The sequence below is a fragment of the Candoia aspera genome, chromosome 1 (assembly GCF_035149785.1).
Source record: "Candoia aspera isolate rCanAsp1 chromosome 1, rCanAsp1.hap2, whole genome shotgun sequence".
Taxonomy (NCBI): Eukaryota; Metazoa; Chordata; class Lepidosauria; order Squamata; family Boidae; genus Candoia; species Candoia aspera.
In genome coordinates, this window is record NC_086153.1 from 105,242,012 (window position 1) to 105,265,086 (window position 23,075).

General features: G+C 39.2%; 1 protein-coding gene across 2 annotated transcripts in view; it reads right to left on the reverse strand.

Moving 5' to 3' along the window:
* The window catches only part of FOXO3 (forkhead box O3), a 137,599-nt gene that overhangs the window by 12,795 nt on the left and 101,729 nt on the right, over positions 1-23,075 (reverse strand). For both annotated transcript variants that reach the window (XM_063311307.1, XM_063311317.1), the window contains one exon: positions 3,744-5,180. In XM_063311307.1, the coding sequence (XP_063167377.1) occupies positions 3,780-5,180 (1,401 nt within the window). In that variant the 3' untranslated portion in view covers positions 3,744-3,779. The remainder of the gene's footprint in view (positions 1-3,743; positions 5,181-23,075) is intronic.

Below are 23,075 nucleotides of genomic sequence, written 5' to 3' on the forward strand. Positions count from 1 at the left end.
GGTTTTTCAAGGAAACCCCCCCCCCCCCATATTACTATGAAAAGCAAAGCACCTTTGAAAAATCTTCGCAATTCAAAATGGGTCAGGAAAACAGATTTCAAATCCTAAAGTTAAACTCTGATAAATATTCACAGAAAAACTCAATCACAGAAAAGAAAACATTATCTTCTACAATATGATCCTAAATCTATTCGATACAAACGTGAATGCATTATGAGCTCCACCCAATGTTGCTCTGCTTGTTCTAAAAATATCAAGTAATGCTGTCATCTTGTGAGACTGTGCTATCCCATAATTTTGGCAACAGTAGGAACAGCCAGTTTCCAATTATCTTTCTTGAAACTTGTGAACATAATGGCCTTTAGAAAAGCACAGAGAAAATCTCAAGTAACTGAAAGTTTATAGTGTATTATGCCCACAAAATTACTTACCAACTGGCCCTCTTTCAGAAGCATACAGTATACTATATAATCCCCTCCCAAAAGTTCTCCTGGCTTGAAGGAAGGAAGGAAGGAAGGAAGGAAGGAAGGAAGGTTGGTTCTGCAAAGCAGTAAAAGGGATTGCTGACTTTATGTTTATACATAGTAGGACCAATGAGAGAAAAAATTAGCAAACATGTATATTCTAAGAAAGGGATTGGGGGCAACCGTAAATAATGGCCAGCTAATGAAGCAAGTCACCATCACTTATTATATTTTATAAGTTAATTGATTCACCTCCTTCTGTGTTTTTCTCTAGCACTGCTAGTATGGAATGTATGCTTTTGAATTAATGTTGCTTGCAAATAATGCTACAATTGATGCTACAATATGGGATAATCAACATTATTATAGTTTTCCTAAGCAGTTTTAAATTACTCCTACAATGTTTTGTTTTACTCTTTGCTTTACTGTTAATATACTGATTTAAGATACCTTCATAAATTATAAATATGTATTATGTATTAAGAGTTCATGTGTATTGGTTTCAGTTTTGAAGAATAAATAGTGGTCCATTTGTTTATTCTGCTAAAAGTCCTGTTGGGTTCAATGCAGATTATTCCTTTGTGTGATCAAGGCTACAGCCTTAATTGTTAGTACACAACAATTCAATTACTAGCAGTGATGCTAATCAGAATCCTAGAATACTGAAAGAATTCTTAATCAGGAGAGAGGGAGGGAGGGAGAGAGGGAAGGAAGGAAGGCTAACTCTAAGCCAAGTGATGAACTGTATGCACTTTCATGATGGAACAGTCATTTCTTCTTTTCTGGTACTTTACTCTAGTTTCATGCTGTGAGAAATAAAGTGACAGAAGTATTTTTGCCAATAAAATTGCTTGCTGTAGGAAATGAGACATGAGGACTTCTTGCCAATCAAAATACTGTTTAAATCTAAGTAGTAGAAGTCAGTATAATGCTTAGACTTCTTGAAAATGTACCTGAGCTTTCTTTGCTAGGAATTTGATAATCGTGACTGCACCCTCCCATAGCATTTTGGGCCAATAGTTACAGTAGTAAACTGCATGACACAGAAAGTTTTTAGTCCTGTTAAAAAGCCATACTATATATGATCAGGTACTACCCTAATTACAATATTTTAGATATTTTTGAACTTATGCCATGTTTTATGTGAAAATGTAGGTTTTTATTTGCAAGACAAATAGCACCTTCAGAGCATGCCTAAGTTGGGTAAATGGTGTTGGCACAGGTAACCCCCAAGGTTTTGATGAAGGACCTCTACAATTTTCATTTGTTTTCAATCAATTTCCTCTCCCAGTGTCCTGCTTTGAAGGCCTGACTCTTATTTCAAAGCATTAGCTATTATTCCAAAGTAAAAGAGTCACATAATCTTGTCACAGGATACTCAGAGCTTATCTGGGTGGAAAAATAACTTTGGGAAGCAATTTGACAAGAAAAACAATGTGCAATGTCTGGTTTGGTTCTCAATTGCTAGTTGTTTACAGTCTCTCTACTTCTGAGAGGAGAAAATAAATGAGTGATAATGTAACATTCAAAGCAGCTATGATGAGATGGCTAGCTTATCAGACTGGAAAGTGTAAGCCTTTCTGAGAATTTATTTCAGAAACTACTGTAGTTATGTATCTATATATCCATAACTTTTTCTGGCTTCTGCCTCAATTCACTTTTCCCTGAGGGCCTTTCCCACTTGCACCTAACCATGATATGAACATGCCTTGGCAACAACTTTTTTCTGCTGTCTCCTGATGATGATGTTGCTTTTCTCTCATTGGCAGCCCATGAGTAAGACATCTTTAAGTCATTCTTAGCTGTACAGGGATTAAAGTGGTGTTTTTCCTCTTTAGCCAAGAGCATCCAACAGCAGCCACAATGTGTATATAACATTTGTCCTGCTTTGCCACCATTTGTATCAGGGATGAAGTGAGATAACCAGTAGCAAATGGGATTAGAGAAGCTCACACTGGCTTTTTCAGGCTGCTGTGGGTACACTCTTCCCCTCCGTCCCTGGTTAGCCTTGTCTGCCACCGTTCTGCTTTAGTCTCCCGAAAGTGGGGTGCTGTGCTGCGGTCTAGCAGAGCTGTGCAAAAGCCACAGACTGTTCAGCCAGCAGTACTGCTAGTGCTTTAACTCTATGACCCTTACCAGTTTAGCACAAGACTGAGATAGGAAAACAGTGCAATGATTGACCAACCCTTCCTCACTGCCTCCCTGACAGGGCATGGAGGAATCTGGAACTCATCATTTGTTGTCTATATAAAGAAAGGAAAGGAAGGGAAGGGGAGAGAAATCTTAAATTAAAAGAGCAGCAACTCAGTTCCCTTTGTGATTCTGATATTTAAAAAACAATATTCAACTTGGATTACAACAAAATGAGGTGTAAGAGGAAGGATGCAGGAAGGAGCCTAGAAAAGGTGGGCTGAGTTCTGTAGCTGAACTTGCCCCATTTCTGCTCTGGCGCTGTGACTGTCAGATAGTTTCCCTGATGGTTGGCGTTACACAGAAGAGAAAGGACAGCAAAGCCAGAGGGATCAGTTAATCTCCTTGCTTATCATGCACTACACATGGAAAAACTGGACCATACCATTCGGCAGTGAGTCAAAACAGAGAGGTTAGAGGCGGAATAAAGATTAGCAGTGTGAGTAGCAAACATTGTTCTAGTATGTTTTTTTTTTTTGCCAACTCAAGGATGGGTAGATAGCACTTTAGCTCAGTGGTTGAGCCCATAATGATGCAATTTGGAATTAACATCAGGAATGTTACAAATTAAAAAAAACAACCCCACACAGTGATTTTTTGGAAATTATGAAATAAACACCAAGTGGGAGGAGCCACAAAGAAAACAGTTTTGTGAAAAGGTTCAACAAATTAATTTTGCCATTTCTGTTTTACCATTATTGCACTATTAAACATTCTCATAATAAGAACCAACATTCAAAGATACAATGAATAAAGAAGTTGGGTAGCCAAAGGAACAAATGAGACATGATATGCTCCCACGACACCATATATCAGGAGCTGATAATGGGTAGGATCCGGGAATAAAATATCTGAACATCTCTCAATAAAGTATGCCTATAGAACACAATGGAGAAGACTGATTTTTAAATCAGCCTTTAGTTACTGCTATGGGAAGCTCTTATCATATAATTGGAGCGCACAGTGTTGTAACCTAACCCTTAGTTTGGTCTGGATGTTTGTTGTAAAAGCTCTACTTGTCCTTTTTAAAAGCTATATTTACATATTGTAAAGTACAGTACTGAATGCAACAGACTAAACATTGCTAACCTGCTTTGCCCATTTTCCCCTCTTTGCATAAATCCTTCAGCCTGGAACCCAACTCTGTGATGAAGCTTGCTTAGCACCAGTGAAGTTTCCCACATTCAGAGTAACAACATTCTGGGCTGAGATGAGGGAATCAAAATTAAAATCCAATCCATCTGCATCCATGAGTTCACTGCGGATAATGGACTCCATGTCGCATTCCAAGCTCCCATTGAAAATATCCAGATCCAAATCACTGGGGAATTTATCATGCCCCATGACCGGAAGGCTCATGCTGTTGGAATACAAAGAAGAGCCTGAGAGGGAGTCAGAAAGTGATTGCATAGACTGGTTGGCAGGTGGCTGTTGCTGGTGTTTTGCTGATCCAATGTTTGTGTCACTTAAGCCCATAGTACCGGCAGAATTTGACAAGGCACGGCTGCCACTGAGAGAGGAATTCTGGGATTGATGCTGGTGGTGGAGCAGATTCTGGTTGGCCAAACTGCTCTGACTTGGTTGAGCAGCAAATGACATCATTGGATCATTCCGGAGCATAATATTCCTGCGTGCGTTTTGGGCAGACACAGCAGTGCTAGCTTGTGACATGAGTGGATCGGACTGAGTCATCATGACGTCACTGTGGCTATGTGAATCTGATGCCAGCAGATCCTGCAGAGTTTGGTTATTGTAGTGCGAAATGGAAGAAAATGTAGCTTGCTTGTTCTCTTGGATGGTTTGCATGGGAGACTGACGGAGAGAATTCAGAGATGATGGTCCAAACACAGCATTATTGAAACTACTTGATGGAGAACCAAGCCCTGAACCTTTGGAGCCATATGGAAAACTTGAGCTTCTTTGCATGAGTCCTCCGGTGGGTGACTGCTGGGAAGAGGGAAGGGTTATATTGTCCAGGAGATCATCCATAAGATTATCCGTCAAGCCATCATTCAAGTTCATAGTGCCTGCCATGTCAGTCAACCTCGGCAGCTCAACATTACAGGGCTTGCTTACTGATGGGGACATGCTGGGTGGGCTACTGTACAACATGGGGGAAAGCGGAGCATCATCATCCTGAACCTCATCTAGCTCAGTACTTGCCAATATCGGTGACAAGCGGCCACTTATTGTACTGGCATTTGAGTTGGTACGAGACCGGAAATCCGTCCACGCATCCAGCTCATCACTGCTACGGGATGTTGGGCTACCCGGCCACTTGGATAGCTGGGAGGGGCTGTCCTCACTTGTCTCCTGTGCAGCTTGAAGGGCTGCTTTTTTCTTAGCTGCTCGTCCTCGGCTCTTTGTGTATTTGTTGCTGTTGTCCATGGACACAGCACGTCTCCGGGGCGCTTTCCCACCTTTTCCTCCATCTGGGTTGATCATCCACCAGGAGCTTTTCCCAGTTCCTTCATTCTGTACCCTGATGAATCGACTGTGAAGGGACAAGTTGTGTCTGATTGAGTTCTGCAAAGACAACACACAAAATCCCCCAAGTTTAGAATATTGTCAAGTAAATTCCATCATTCAATATAATACTTAAGTCAATACATAAAAAGCATTTAAAAAAAATCTTCTGTTATTGTTACTACTTCTCTGATTTTTAATAGGTTGTTCAGACACCAGCATGAATACAGAATTCAGCACAGGAGTCATTATAAAATTCAAGATGTTCTGGCATAGCATGAATATCATCAATGTATGGATAAGCCCTTTCCCAAAAAAGTGCATTTAGCACTGGTGCTATTGTTGTAAGCACATAGCTTGGGTGATTAACTGCAGTTTTTTAAACAGATCCTCTCAAATTGTGTTCATTAACTAAAGGAGAATCTTTATCTCACTTTCATTTAAAAAAGCCTCCCATTAAAATACTTACCAAAGTAATCAGATGCATGGAAAATCAGGATAATTAATATAGATATCCTATGATCCTAAGCACTTACAGTCAAGAACCAGTTCTACAACTCTCCTATTTCTAGATCACAATGTACAAACTGAGAGCATAAAGTAAAACCTGTTTGGCGTGTTATAACCTAATGGTCTTCTGTAAATAGCAACAACTATGTTTATTTATTATTATTTCCTCATCTCCCTTTTTCCTTTAGTGGCATCTGAGCAAACTAACTTGGCTAATAATCTAGCCTGAGCATTGCTGTAAATTTCCAAAGAGAAATTGTCCTTATACAAAGCACAGTCAGCAGCTGTGGCTTTTACTAGTGGATGTGAAAGCATGTCCAGCAAACCAAGTTCTAGTCAATTGCCATGAGAAATGCAGGAAGTGAAAACACCACTGACATGAGAAAGCCACTGTCCAGAAATCAGTATGCCATTTAAGTCATGCTAGGATGAACTGATGGTTGCAGGAGACATGGGCTGCTGATTAAAAAGCTATTTCCAGACATTCTATTGAGATGTACTTTAGGGTTATAATACTAAAAAAAAAAAAAGTGGCAAGGGGAGGACTTCCAGATAAGACTTTTGTCAAAATATCAAGCCACATTCTCAGAATTTTTGAGAGAGCTGATTGATTATTGAAATCTTCCAGTAATAATCCTCCTGTACATTCCCACCGTTTCTTCTAGATATTTTAATTACCAAAGCAAAAAAGATCAGTAAAGGGGAAGACAGAATAAGGCTGGGAAAGGTGGCAAAGGCAGAATACTTTGTGAATGTTACTGCTACAACCCCTTTGTCTGGACACACCCAAAGAAAGGTGAGACCGGTAGGATTGGCTGTACAGCCTATAATTCAAATATAGTCCAGTTGTGCAAAGCCTAGAAGCAAGTTCATTACAAAGTGCAGGGGTGTATGTGAAGCCCTCTTTTCAGATTGCTAGAGCAGCCATGTCATTTGCAAGTCCTGGATGGCTGCTTCTGAAGTTGGTCCTTGTTACTTTAACGATTAAAATGAGAAGCTTTGTATGTGCATGTCAAACCTTATAGTATTTTGGAGATAAGAATCTTGGGGAAACCACAGTATGACATGGTATGTTTAAATGTGAGGATGTACCTAAAACTATTGGCAGATGCTGACTGTATCAATGTGGAAAAGTGCAACGCTTTTGAAAATATATTTTGAAAACAGGACAGTAAGAATTCACAAATTGCTTATTTTAAAAAACTATTTTAAAATGTACAATGGGGATTATCATTCAAGCTCGATGATTCACACTGGCATCTCTATTCCTGACATAAAGGAGCAGGATGACATTAAGTAAATGGAAAACATCTGGGTTGTGCAAAGACATGCAGTCTACGTGCTTTTTATTCATCGCTTAAGTACATAAAAATGTTTTGTCTAAGGCCAGGTCCAGTAAAGAAAAAAATAATAATAAAGTTCAAAGCCAGGGTTTTCCCTCTTTTATTCACAGCAGACATATAATAAACTATCACTTTAAGCAAATAAAAATGTACACCAAATGCTGGTCTCTCTTTGTAAGTATATATGCATGGCTTCAATAAAGTAAAAGGCTCTGGAGTGTTTTCTTTTCACTTTGCCAATGTATGGCTTTGATTCAGAGCTCAGCGAACACCCTAACGGGTCTACACAGTTTTTCTATGAGTGAGCTTTTTCTTACCAGAGGGATCAGCTCTACTTTGTACCTCCATCTAAACTCTCAAAGCCTTTCAGTCATCTACAGTAAGTAACAACAACAACAACAATAATCTGTGCATTGTATTACAGAGGTCTAGACTACATAGAGCTTTATGATGAAGATGATGATAATTTTATACAATTTATTGAATTTTGGAGCATTAATGCAACTATGTGCATAATGAATCTACACTGTGACAAAGTGTCAGGCTTTTACCCAACTAACATTGAAACTAAGACACTGTTCAAATCTGTTTAGCCTGAATAACACAGAAAGCAAGCTACTGCAAACAGTAAGACTTGAGCCTCTTATACAGCAGACCCCCTATCTATCAAATCCTGTATCTTTTTCCCAGAAGTGGATGGACAGCCACTTTTTCCCAGTGGGAGAAGAGACTAACACCTTACTGAAATAGACCAGTCTGGTTTTAGGTCCTTTGCCCAATTCCTTCCTCACGCAAAGGTAGTTTAATGGTGAAGAAACTTCACATTCATTTCCTTAAAGGTAAAGGTAAAGGTAAAGGTTTCCCTTGACGTAAAGTCCAGCCGTGTCTGACTCTAGGGGGCGGTGCTCATCTCCGTTTCTAAGCCTTGGAGCCGGTGTTGTCATAGACACTTCCGGGTCATGTGGCCAGCATGACGACTCGGAACGCCGTTACCTTCCCACCGAAGCGGCACCTATTGATCTACTCACATTTGCATGTTTTCGAACTGCTAGGTGAGCAGGAGCTGGGACGAGCAACGGGAGCTCACCCCGCCGCACGGTTTCGAACCGCCGACCTTCCGATCGACAGCTCAGCGGTTTAACCCGCAGCGCCACCGCGTCCCCATTTCCTTACTTCACAGTAATTGTTATTCATGTTGTTTTCTTGCTGATGAGCAGCACTAGGTGATTGCCGAATAAATTAGCTTCTTAAAACTAACTTAGAGTACACTACCTTCCCAAGCATTTATAACTGCTGAAAACCAACCTGAGCCAATCTGAATGAACACTAGTAATCACCTTGTACCCTATCACCTCCAGTATCTCATATAAGGTTCTTGCATTTCAAAATTCAAGTGTAACATTCCATCCTGGGATCAAACCTGCCCCAAAGACTTGAAGCACCAGGGATCCCTCTCTGCCATGCTTCCAGGCATGGTGTGCCAAGCGCAACTGCTAGGGCCAACATGCCCATATTGTGTTATGTCCACAGCAGCCACCAGGCAGCCTGAGCAGGACTTGGAACTTGGGTTCCTCTCTACAATTGTCATTTGCGTATCGAGGAATGCTCCCACTGGCACCAATGAAGACTTCCCTTGAAATAGAAACTGAAGCTTTGCAGAAGACATTGTAGACACAAGTGTGGCAAAAAGAGAAAAGTGAAAGTTATACATGTTAATTGCAGTCACACAAATAATAGCATGTACAGTGTGTCCCTAGAAAACTTGTCTCCACTTTCCTCCTAAGGAACGTTCTTATGGAATAGCAGAATTACCTGTCCTCTGACAAATACTGAAATATATGCACTGTATAGGCTTTGCCATGTTTGTTCATAGGTTTTGTAAGGACAGTGGAGGGACAAGGAATATGTTCTACGCAGGCTGTTTACAGTTTTGCTGACTCGATCAGAACCACTGCTTCTCATATTTCAGAGTTCCATTTCCAAGTGTTTCACTTGTTTGTTCTTTTTCTTCAGTCAAGGAACATTGGCAGACCCTTTTCTGCAAAAATTTCCCCACTCCTCTGAGCTCAGTTTCTGTTTCAGTCTCTTCCACACTGTGTTTACCTTATGGGACTTGCCCATTAATTCAGACACCAGCTGCATGCACCTCTCCTGGAGCACAGAGGCTTTTTGTCTGGGAGGGACATGTGGTATCAATTTATCACTCCCCACTACGCAACAAGGAATCCACTTGCTGGGGGGGGGGGGGAGAACTGTGTGACTTCTCTTAAAAGCACCCCCACCCAATATTTTTAAAAATAAACCTACAGATTAGCAAGATGAGATACAGCTGGTGCATATGGAATCCTTGTTATATGACTGTCTGACTCTGTAAATTTAATACGCCAGTCCATTTGCAATCCCAAAGAAAGGGTTCCAGTGTACTTAAAATAAATCTCTAATTTCACAATATATCATTTGATTAATAGTCAAGAGCAGCTTCTGATTCGTCACTTTGAACACTTGTTTTAGTTTCTTAAATGTCTTCCTGAGCTGAAAAGCAGACTACAAATAACTTACAAGCACTGAAAAAATTCCCTAATGAGGTTGTTGTATTCTAAATGCATTGTGCAACAGTATGCATCTTTATTATGGAAATTATTTGACTCTTATATGGAAGAGATATTAATTGTATTTATATTGTTTTTAAATAATGTCTCCAGAAAGCTCCTTTTCAGGTCACTGATTATATCTGAACTTCAGGTTCTTCTGCATGGCAGCCTTCAATCTAATGCATAAACCAGCTAGAAATGAAGCTGGCTTTACAAAATCCTTTCTGATCTCAACTTCTTCCTCTGCCACTTTGGCCAAGTGGATAACTACATATTTTGTCTAGAGAGCAGTTAACAGGGCCCACAGTGGTAGATTCCCCTGCCCCTTTACCTCTCCCACCCATCCTGGGAAAGCGTTAGTTGCTCGCCTCTTCTTGGACATGTCTTTTGAGGACTGGTGACAACACACCACACCACACCACACACACAACCCAGTAAGTTTCAGTTTTCCCCTTCTCTTTGATTAGAAGGGGAAACTAGAAGGACTCTTGCCAATTTCACTGATTTAAAAAAAGAAAAAGGAAGTTCCACTACAGTATTAAATCATTTCAGAAAGAAAGAGACTCCCACAGTTTTAAATTTTTAATGGAAGCTGAGCTAGAAGAAGAAACTGGCAAAACTCTTAATTTCATATTTTAAAAAAATGGCTATTTCACCATTCCACTCCGGAACATGGTTGTCCAATGAAACAAAGGGGGGGGGGAATGATCCGGGAAGGGAAGGGAAGTCCCCAGTCTACTTGGCAAGCATGCCAAAAGCCCAGGATGCCATGGTCATTCCAGCACAGGGCATGGAAGAGAGGAAGCATTCCCATCACAGCACATTCAAGCCAATAGGAGCAGAGGCATTGCCTACAATGGCATGAAGTGTGACAGATGTCCATTTGGCCTGGCTTGCATTGGCAGAAGTCAGAACAATTCTATTTTTAACGTGGAGCAAGAGAAGGCGGGCACAGGTTCACCGCCGTAGGGGGTGGGGGTGGAGAAGGTGACGATGAAGTTGTATATTCCTGTCTTCAAGAAATGGCCAGTGGGTCATCTTTTTTGCTGGTGCAATGAATGCCTATTCTAAAACACTCTCAGACTCATGAGCAGGAATTCAAAGATATCTGATTTATTAAAGAATAGTATGCAGGATCACAAAGAAAGCTGAGAATGATAAAAGCGCGCCAAATGCAAACTAAAAACCCTCGGTGCAAATGAGATCCCTCCCCCCGTAGAATCTTCCCAGGCTCACAATCCTAGGTGCTCCTAGCAGCTTCTGATGGTCTGCGGGAAAAGTCCTTGAACAGAGCACATAACCCAAACACATTCCATTGTAATGAACACAGATACAGAGCTTGGTACAAGGTTTCACAGCAGCTCCCTCCCAAACAGAAACGCGCGTCAGCACCATGGCATGTGAAACGTTACAATGTACAGTGCACATTGAAACAGTGAACATGACGTACTGCCCCCCCAAAAGAAAGAAAACACTAAGCAGCAGGCTTCAAAGGGTAAGCCAAGTGGAAACAGCGAATTAAATCAGGAGCATTAATGTGGCGAGCAGACACCCATTCAGGATGAGGAAAGTGTTTCCATTGGACCAGATACTGGAGGGTGCCGCAAAGCTTGTGAGAATCAACGACCTCCGTGACCTCAAAGTGCTGTTGGCCGTCAATCATGATCAGAGCAGGAGGAGGAGGCTGGGGATGCCGGAGGGAGGAGTGGTGGACAGGCTTGAGCAAGCTGCAATGGAAAACAGGGTGCAAGCGTTTCAAATTGTGAGGCAGGTCCAACTTAACAGTAACTGGCTTGATAAGACCAACAATAGGGAAAGGACCAATGAACTTGGGAGCAAGTTTTTTAAAGGGTTGTGATGACTTGATGAATTTGGTAGACAGATACACCTGATCCCCAATCTTGAAGTCGTGTTGCAAGGAACGATGCTTATCGGCTTGAAACTTGTAAACAGCCTGGGCATCAGCCAAAGTCTGTTGAATCACTGGCCAGGAATCAGCTAGCTTAACAGCCCAGTCAGAGGCAGAACATGTTTGGGAAGGGGGTTGTGGTAGTTCAGGGATGGGAACAAAGTTGTGACCAGAAACCACACGAAAAGGGGTTTGCCCGGTACTCTGATGGACAGCATTGTTGTAAGCCACTTCAGCAAAAGGCAGTAACTCCACCCAATTGTCCTGATGGTAATTTATGTATGCTCTAAGGAATTGTTCAAGGGCAGAGTTCAAAACCTCAGTAGATCCGTCAGTCTCAGGATGCGACGAGGTAGACAGCGCCTGTTTGGTGCCAATCAATTTTAAAAATGATTTCCAAAACTGGGAAGTAAACTGTGTTCCGTGGTCGCTGACCAAACGGGAGGGGCTACCATGCAGACGGTAGATGTGGATGAGAAATAGGTGCAACAACATCTTGGTAGGAGCTAACAGTACAACTTTGGTGATTCTCAGCTTTATGTAATGAATGCCTATTCTAACACACTCTGAGACTCATGAGCAGGAATTCAAAGATATCTGATTTATTAAAGAATAGTATGCAGGATCACAAAGAAAGCTGAGAATGATAAAAGCGCGCCAAATGCAAACTAAAAACCCTCGGTGCAAATGAGATCCCTCCCTCCGTAGAATCTTCCCAAGTTCACAATCCCAGGTGCTCCTAACGGCTTCTGATGGTCTGCGGGAAAAGTCCTTGAGCAGAGCACATAACCCAAACACATTCCATTGTAATGAACATAGATACAGAGCTTGGTACAAGGTTTCACAGCAGCCCCCTCCTAAACAGAAATGCGTGTCAGCGCCATGGCATGTGAAACGTTACGATGTACAGTGCACATCGAAACAGTGAACATGACAGCTGGGGCAAGAAAGAAGTTCAGTTCAGCCCTGAAGGGAAATAGTTCCTTAAGGTCTGAAATATAGGAAAAAAGGCTCTATTTTCCAGTTTTATTTTTAAGCTCTGAACACTGAAACAGTATTAAATATTCATTACACTTCTATCCTATCTTGTTTCAAAAGCAGTTCATAGTGGAGTCCATGGGGATTTATTCCTATCAGAATCCTGTAAAATAAATTAGGTTGAGAGACAGCAACTGAACTATGGCCATCCAGGGGAGAATAATTTGAACTCTGAGCTCCCTGGAACAATCTGAATACTCTTGCAATGTTCACACAACATACTTACCCTTGGTTAACTTAACCATGGCTTACTCGGTTAACTGAAATTTTTGGATTTGCAGGATGCAGTGAACCCTAAACTAATGAGAAAAACTGGGTCTGCACAACGCCCTTAGCTGAAATGTGACTGGTCAGTTTGTAGATCAGTGTGTCGATGTCTCAGTGCATACAAACATAGCTTCTATTTGTCTTTAAGGATAAAGGTGAAAAGGGAGGGTACCAAACTTAATTTCTCCAGGTTCTAATCTAATCTTCCCCAGGTTCAAATTAAACCTGTCATCAACCATGATATCTACTTAAGGACCCTAATTCATTTACTATCTCTTAGCCTGACTGACCTCACAGGAATAAGGTAGAATATCTGCCCTCAGTGGCCTTGAGGTGACCTATGGATCTGCTTAGAACCACCCTGACGCCACTCCCAAAGTAGGTTTATTCGGGGTGGAAGTTGAGATGGAAATCAGGAGGACAGATGGCATGGAAGGCAAGCAACAAGGGGGATAAGACAGTAAGAAATATTTATCAGAAATACTGGTAAGTATTTCTTAGCTTGATAGCGAAAAGTGGTGGAACAGTGTTTCTCAAACTTGGCCGCTGGAAGATGTGTGGACTTCCAGAATTCCCCAGCCAGCCATGCTTGCTGGGGAATTCTGGGAGTTGAAGTCCACACATCTTCCAGGGGCCAAGTGTGAGAAACACTGTGCTGGAAGGAGAGACTCCAGCAGCAAACTATGTTTTCCAATAAAGCTGCTAAACTCTGAAGGGATCCAGAGGTACTGGAGATGAACATGACAGCTTAAGTACATTTGTGTAATTTATCAAGCATTATAACCTTGTTTCTGAAAGGCACATTGTATTAGCTTACTAAAATAATTAAAACCAATATTTGCTCTGTATGATGATGATGTTTTTACTTTATGTCTTTCATAAATGCATTAACAAATGGATGAATGGATAAGTGAATGAAGGTGACACATTGCCTGATGCTTTTCTTCTTAAATTTTCAAGTTTAATTAGACTTTACTTGAATTTTACTGGATTTTATAGTTGCTGTCTTGGAACTTCCCAATGCTCTGTTATGTTATTTTATTCATTTTAATGTCATTATTTTAATTATTACTATTGATTTATTTTTTTATGTGCCATCAAGTCATTTTGACTCCTAGTGACCACCTAGATAGATTTTCTCAGTGACAATCTATCCCTAACCTGTTCTTTCAAGTCTCCCAACAGTTTACTCATTGCCACCTTAACTGAGTCCATCCACCTTGTTGCTGGTTGTCCTCTTCTCTTTCCTTCCACCTTTCCCAAAATGCGAGCCTTTTTCAGAGAGCTGAATCTTTGAGTAATATGTCCAAATATTATTACCATAGTATTTTTAAAACTGAAAATGGTATTCAGAGTTTAGGAAGTGGTATAAAAGTTTAAGCAATGAATGAATGAGTAACAGTGGCCTTGATACAGTTGCATTTTAATTCTTCAATTTGTTGAAGAGGCTGGATTTGTCTTCTGATGTACACAGGGCAAGTAGTTGTGCCTGTAACTGTGTACAACCAGAATTTTATCATGGCAAGAATATATAAATCTAAATCCTCCCCCCTTCTAAATCGCTACAATAAATACCACCCCCATCCCCAGCTGGGAATTGGCTGAACACATCAGTTAGCAGCACCACTTCCAGTTACCCCATAGACAACCGTCTGCTGACCGCAGGAGACTTCTAATAAGTAACATTTGTTTTGCGTAGTGAGCGTGAAGCTTGCCATTTACTTTTTTCCAGTGGGAAATACATGTGTGGGGGCAGGAGAGGTGGGGGTGATGGGAGAAGAAAAGTAAGAAGAAAACACTGTAAAAAGTCTAAATGCTGAATTTTCAAAAGGCTGATCAGAAAGGAGTGAAGGAGCACAGGGATTAAAGGAGGGAGGGGGAAATTAGAAACAACCTTCCCATTAAAAGAAACCTTCTGAATAGAACTTTATGAGGAGAGATGGCAATGGTTAAACGGTTGTGTGGCGTTTATTTTTCAAATTTAGAAACTGTCTCAGTAGCTTCTTGCCCAGCTGTTTTTGTTCTTGGAAAACTACAGAGAACATTCCATTCCATTCTACTCCACCAAACCTGCACTTCCGGCACACGCTTGGACATTGGAACCAACTCATGCAGATGCATCCCCCCTCCTCACACAGTACAGTGTCTTTTGACTAAGCGCTCCAGCAAGACCTGATAGGATAGGTTGTAAACGTGCATCTGCAATTCCTGCACACTGGAATTCCTGCGGGTGTTCCAGCGGACCCACTGAGCTTCCAAAATGTACTGTAGAATCAGGGGCTGCTCTCTGAATAACAAAGAAGCTTAAGAAAAGTCACTTACAATATTGAAGGAAGGGGAGAGCTTGTGCTTGTAGAATTCAATGGAACAGGCAAGTGTCAATCTGCGCAAGCAAGCAAATAAAGCAGCACATGTGCCAGGTCTGTCTCACCTCTATGTGAGCAACTCTTAGGACTTTGCTGGAATTAGACAGAGACATTTGTAAGGCAGTCTACTTGGTAGTTCTTAAGATTAAGAAATTAATCAGGAGCACAGAGTTGAGTGGTGTTTGAAAAAGCAAATTCCGGTTCTTAAGATGTTTTGTGTTTCTTAGGCTTTGCTGCTGCTAAATCTGGGTTTTAATATTCACCTTATGCAGTAAAGCAGTGTTTCTTAAACTTTTTTTTCTCTCAGGACCCCTTCCCACTTTTAAAAATTATGAAGGACCCCAAAAGAGCTTTTGCTTCTATGGGTTATATTTATCAATATTTACAGTATTAAAAATTAATACTGATGCATTCACTGCCACTACCACTTCTGACAATTGTTTGATGGGATTTTAATATTGTATCATTTTTCAACATAGGCTGGCAAATAATTCTTATTTTTCAGACCCATGAGAGGGTTTGGGGGGACCCCCAGGGGTCCTCAGACCACACTTTGAGAAACACTGCAGTAAAGTGTGGGCAGGAATGTTATTTAGCCATTTCAACCCAGTTTATGGGGACTGGTTAAGTTTTTTCTCAGTTACATCTTTTGTGATAAATGGAATAAAATACATCATTTTTACAACTGTGAAACACAATTGAATATGCAGGGGCATGCTTGCAGGAAGACTGTAGAGAGATTGGGGGAGCAACAGGAAGGTGCTGGGAAGTTGTGAGAAATCCATCCAGTTAATGTCTCAGTTGCGTGGCACTTATGGCCTTGCAGATTCAAGTCTTGATACTGAATCTCCTCGGGAACGTTGGGTGAGGAACCAGCGTTTCTAAAGTGGACACATGTGTATGTGCTGAGAAACTCAAGTTGACAGAGATATAAGAAGAGGGCAGATAGCAGGATAGTTGTGAAATGCCCAAAGTTTCTCACCATTTGCTGCTCTTAGTGTCCTAAAAGAAGCAGGCCTAAGTACTGGTTGGGCAGAAAAAGACTGTTGTAGAGGCTAAAATTACACTATCATTTCCTATTGTGGCATTTGGCTTACAGAGTGGCCAAAGTCTATGGACGATTAAAGAGAAATCAGTTTCCACTCTTACATTTCTGGGCAATCCAATCTAAACACTTTTTAGTCTTCCATACCTCCTTTACTTGTTTCATCTTCATTTGTGAGAGTTGTGTTTCTATGAGTTCATTGAAACCTATCTGAGATGTGTTTAAATAGTTTTCATGGTAGAATCAATAGCAGTGGTACTGGAGCATAAGGCCATTGCCCTGAAAACTAAAGAGGACAGAGAAGCGCCCTTCTAGAGTTTTGACTACAACTGTTGGATCTTTTATTTTCAAAAATAGTGTGTGTATGTGTACGGTTGTGCAACAGTTACTCATTTGTGAGACCACTTGGTATATTCTACCATCACTCATGTGCCTTGTAAGATCTAATTTGCCTGCCTGTAGATTTCCCCAAACAGCTAAGACTAACCTAGTGCAGGCATGATTGATTTTATTTATTTATTAATTAATTAATTAAATGTGTCCCCACCCATCTCCTCCCACCAGAGGGACTCTTGACATCAGCTACATTTTCCCTGCCCCCATCTCCTTTTTGTTGCTTCTGAATATTGAATCATCTTACTCAATGAAGACCTTGGTGAAAACTCAGAAACCCACCCTCCAGTCTTAAACTTTCAGTTGTCCTAATCTGGGTGTTGCCTCAAAATGGATTTGGCTCATGTTTTTTTCCTCATGGTCATATGGCTTTTACTTTTTATAATAAATGCTTCTAGCATTTGAAGGGAATGCATTCAATTCCAGCTACAGAATATAGTAATGTAGAGCAACACATTAACTGGATATTGAACGAAGCTTATAAGTTGATAAAATATGCATCCACAGCAAAGGTCGTATGTTGAAAATGAAAGCTAGAGCAATTTAATGTTAAGATGCTCTTAAAAGATATCTACACTGACTCTTTGAGAGCTGAATTTACAAAAGCAGAATTGAATTTCTGTTTGTCTACTTTGCTCACACAAAATTTTATACAGAGATGAACATATTCAATTATTTCCCTATTCAGAGTATTCCTTTTCAGCAAAGGAACATAAGAATGTCTCACATTTCTCCTTTAGTGTTATGTCCCTCCAATTCCTTTCAAGACCTCAATGTTACTTTAATGTGAAGATTACAAAGATGAGTCAGAACTAGCTTTCCTGTTATGAAATCTACCTACTTTTGGAAATTGTGACTAAACTAGCTACTCTCTAACAGGAAATGCTGTATATTCATGGGCAGGGAACAAATACTAAAACTAATCAAATCATTGTGGTCAGCAAAGTCTGAAAAAGCTTGATCCTAAATATACTCCTTGGGCAAACCATGATGTCCATATGCTACATCAGCCAGAGCCACCTAATGTTATACATAACACATAGGTTTTGTAACATGACTTAATGGGCTTGCTTCTTCTCGGAATCTTAAGAACAGCAGCTGGAAATGAGGTTTCTCTGCAATTATGTACTGCTTCACACATAAAAAGCCATGTTATATTGTGTGGCTTTCTGTACTTACATGCTCTAGAAAACTATCCCAAAGAGATGATAAGAGAAACTTTAAGGAGATAACACCAGATTGTTACTCTACAGATGTGTTGGGTTAGTGCTACGACAGCTGGCAATGATGGGGATTATGATGTAATAAAACCAGGGGGCACCAGAGAGGGAAATGACTCTTTGAGTAAGTGCCAGAGTGTTTTTCTCCCTTGTCATCGATATCTCTTTAGCATTCTCAAACATCTCCAGCATGCATAGACCAGACATTATTAGATCAGTGAGACTTCCCCCTGTGTAAGCATTATGGGTCATGATTTATTTCCCTTTGACTGATGAATTTGTGAGTTTCTGCTGAGTTCATATGTAATGCTAGGCTATAGTGTGGTTGGTTTCATTTTGGCTTTGCTCAGTGTATGACACCCAACTATTGTGATTTGTGAATTATGATTTATAGTTGGATATTGTCTGAAGTTATCCAATAAATCAAGATTCAACAAATCAAGGTTAGAGCAATGTATGAATCTGGTCTAGAAATACAGAGAAAATAATATACAAAAACAAAGACAAAAAAAATAGAATCAAATTATATATTAAACTGTAATACCAAAACAAAAAACCCAATAAAATAAACAAAGAGAAAAAAAACCAAAAAATTAACATATTAAATTGCCTAAATATATATCATTTCTAGCGTTGCTGAGCTTAGCAATCATTTAAGCAAAATGTTATATGAGTGAGGTTTTCGGAATTCGAAGTCTAGATACCTGTACTGTTAATTTGCCTAAGTAAGGCTCTCCCATCTCTATCAGTAGTGCAGGACATGCCAGCTGACTACAGAAACTGAGAATCTGTTCTACTTTGAAAAACTGATGTTCAGGTTCATGGATATAACAGACCATGCATAACTGATGCAAGGGGGAAGTGACTTTTAGGTCAGGGAAAGGGAAGCAAGTAAACTTGAAACAAAATCAAAATGCCAAGGGTAGACTTCCTTAAAGAAGAATTAATTAATGTTAAAATGATTAATTCTACATGATTGAAGGAAAATATTATTTGTACTGGTGTTAGGCACTTGCAGAAAATACTAGTATTGGTCATTAACCATGGCGCTCCATAATCATACATTCATATACGTAGATCCCATTAATTTTAATGAGCTAGATGCATATTTGTTCTTCACTAAAACTCAACATTTTAAAGATTATTTCAACAATCTCAGTTAATATAGAAATGCTAGTTTAGCAGAAGATTGTATTAATTAGTTGCCTTAAGTTGCACATAATAACTCTGACATTTGGAGACTGGATTTAGCAAGCATGTGACTGATTAGATCAAGTATATATAGGAAAGCAACCATGTTTTAGCAGGTCTGTGCAGGCCCTTCAACAATTTGCATGATATGATTGTTCTTTTAGCTAGAGGTTTTAGGCCTCCTCCTGAATTGCCTTAGATATTTCTATTATGAATAGTAATCTAAAACAGAAACCCTTCTTCCATGCGATTTAAAACGTGCAATTAGTTTATCACTGAAAAGAGCAGTTAATCTGATTTTTTAAAAACACTCTGGAATTTAAAATATGATACAGTTCAATTGCCAACAGACAAAAACATTTGAGCTACATTTATATCCCTTTGGAAAGAAAAAGAACATCTAGTATTTGAATTTTCTTTTTAAGCAGGCACTTCTAAAAACTATTAATTTGAAAATAATTACTAATTTAGAAGGAAAAGCCTTAATCTAAAATGTAAGATTTATGTAATACAGAACAAAACAAATCCACCAAAACAAAACAAAACCCACCAGTTTTTAACTTGATCTTCACAACATTATGTTTCTACATTTTTGTATCACACCAAATTCTTCTGACAACTACATGTTACTAATATATGGAAGTTTATAGATTATATGAAACCCTGGTTTGTTTAACTATGATTTATTAAATAAACTTAAATGACCTAGGTTTGCACAAAAGCTAAGCCAGGAACCATGGCTTTACAAAGCACACTAAATTACGAAGAGTGAATCTATATGACATATTAAGCTAAAACCAAACAAATACATAGTAAAAAGTCAGTATTCAAGTTTTTAAGAATGATGCCTGACATAACTATTCACAAGGCAGATCAACTTTGTTCAGAGAGGTTGTAGGCTCTCTTCACTGATAAGTTCAAGAAGAGGCTAGACAACATCTGTTAGACATGCTTTAAACCAAACAAGCCATATCAAGCTTAGCATAATGTTGAAATTAACCCTTGGTTCACCTTTGCAAACTTTTGAAGTAAGTCTATAGGTTCTAACAACAGAACAATACAGAAGAATGCCTGAGAGAAGCCAAACAGGACTGGGTGGCAGAACTGCCACAGAAAAGAAGGCAAAGAAGGCAATGCCCTTTACTGGTTAGTTGTAAGAAATTTATTAACAATGATTTCACAATTAATCTAATCCCCTAAGAAGGTAATAAGCTCTTCCTCGCTGAAGGTTTCGAAATAGAGGGTGAACCCAACAGCATTCAGCAATTTCTTGCACTGAGCAGGGCTGTGGGGCTAATGGCCAACCAGTCTTCTTTGGATTCTATGATTCCATTCACACACACCAGTACTAGAATACAAGTGTGGTGTAGAGTAACCTCATATCCAATGAGATTTACACCAAGAATGATCATAGACATCATGAAGTTGGGAAAGAGAAAGTGTCGAAAAGAAGGTGTTAAGAAGGCCTTTGGATGTTACTTTTCTTATATCTAAAAGTAAGAACCCTGAAAAGGTAATAACATGACAACGATGTTTGTCATTTAGAAAGGAGAGCAATTTTACAATTCTGGAGTAATGGAATCCCAGATGGCCTTCAATATGGAGTCTAATTTTGAAATGGGAGAGAGATATCTTGTTTAACCACAAAAGACAAACTGTGTTTTCAAACAGTTATTGCAGGAAAAGCAAAACTTACAAAATCTAGTATAAATTATCCCTCTTAATAAAATAAGCAGGACAGTTCTATAATATTCATTAATCATATAACATACATGGCCAAGAAACAAAACATAAATGAGAATGATGAAAGAATGTTGATGCTGAATATGTGAGAAAACAATATCACAGAGTTCTGATTAAATACTGATTGTTTACAAGATTTAGAGCCATATGCATGAATAAAATTTTCTGTTTGTTACTCTCATTTCGGATCATTCCAGAAGGAATTTAATCACATGTACCTTGAATTTACATATCATACTAAAACAAAAGGTGGCTTGTTTGGTTTTGGCTTAGTACGAATCCAATTGATTGTGGCTTATTCAAGTAATGATGATGAAATAAATTATGTTATAGCACAATGTGTGAATCCAGTCCTTAGAGCAAAATATCCTATAACTAAGTTCACGCATCATCTTAAGTCAAGTTTTTAAAATCATGGGTTACTGAACACAATTGGCTGAATTTGCACAACATACTAAGCCAAAACGAAATCACATTATACACTTGTGTAGTTAATGAGGGTTTGTATAAAGTAGGGCTACAAAAAGTCAGACGAACAACAGATGGCAGAAAGTTAGAGGTTTTGTATCTTTCTGCTGCTATCTAGTCATTTTCTGGATTTGTGCAACTCAGATCTGGTAGTCCAAGTATGCAAGATACAGGTGCCCTCTTTCTTAACAAACATTAGCTGATACATGACATGGAAAGAGACAAATAATTTTCTCAGCATTATAATATGACAAAGAGCTTTCAAAAGTAGGACCAAAGAAACATGAGAGGTAATTTTATTAATACACTATTTAAAAAAACTAGATAAAACTGTAAGATTTCAAAACAGCAAAATCTAGGCACTTGCATAACTCAGAGCTATTCAAAACTTTTCACATTCCACTAAGTCATAAGTCTTTGTGCACTATATATAAATTTAGCAACTGTGATTTGTAAACCTTACTGTGTGGCCTAATGTTTTTGAAGCCAATTGTGGCTTCTAGAGCATTATAATGCTTTTTCTCATGGAGAGTCCAGGTCATGCTATGTCTTCCAATATTACAGACAGGTTAAATTTGTGAATGAATGTATCCAATCTTGAGCGACAAGGTACATTGTGAAGACTTCAGAAGACACTTATTGTATTCAGCTGGGGACTTGTGACAGGCATCAAGGCTTGAAATAGGCATTAAATTTTCCCAAACAAAGCTAGATGTGACCATACTTCAAAGGCAGCCTATATGGGTGAAATATTTTCACGCATACGCATTTGCAGGAGTATCTTCTCCCACTGTTAAATACTGGATATATAGAACTCCAGTAGAGTAGATATTACTCACATTCAAAGAAACACCACTTCAGCTTTTCAGAGCCATTTTATAGTTAGAAAAACTCTAACAAATTTTTCTTAGCCCTCCCTTGGTAATCTCCCTTGACCTGGAAGTACCCTCAGAGATATACTTGGCTATAACCCATTGAATGAAAAGATCATACCTATTAAAATTAGCAGATTTCCAGTAAACACCCATGTTAAACAAGCATGATGCAGATGCAATGGTAGAAAACACAAAGGAAATACATGGCAAGTGGTGAGAATCATTAAATGGAATATCAAAAAAGGAGACTGTTACTAATGGATGCAGAAATGCAAAAGGTGGAAAAATGGATAAATCTTGAATTACAGGATTTCAGTTGTGTAAGAGCTAGCTTAATAGAGCTTTGCGAAGAAAATTTGCCACTGCCTGGTTTAAGTAACATAATGTAGACTCTACACACTGACATCACTGGATGACAATATAACAATTAAATCAGCTACATAACAGAAAACAGAAAAAGGAGAAGACTGATTGTGAACTAAATAGGACATAGATTAAACATGGAAAATTAAAGAATAAGTGTACTAGCAACAGTTGACCTGGAGAACATACAGTCAAAATATAAGACTGATGAAATAAACAGATTCAATATGCTTACCTTAGATGAAAAAGAACCTGAGGAACAATGGAAGAGATAAGAGACACTGTGAAAACCAAAGCAGAAAATAAAGTCCCAAATTTTCAAAGAATAAAGATCAAAGAAGCTTTGAGGACAAGCTATCATGATATCCAAAGAAAGATGAGAAAGACTTGAGCACCATGAAGGACGTACAACATCTGAACGTTAACTTCCCATCAAGAAAAAAAAGGGCAAGGATATGAATCAAGGAAAATAACAAGGAAAGACAAATGAGATATGTTTTTAAGAGGTTCAGTGAAATCACAAGAAAAATTATACTACAATAGGAATACAGCAGAATAATCATGGAGATCTGATAAAGGCAAATAAGGCTAAAGGAAGATGTTAACACTATACAGTACTGATCTCCTTCACAA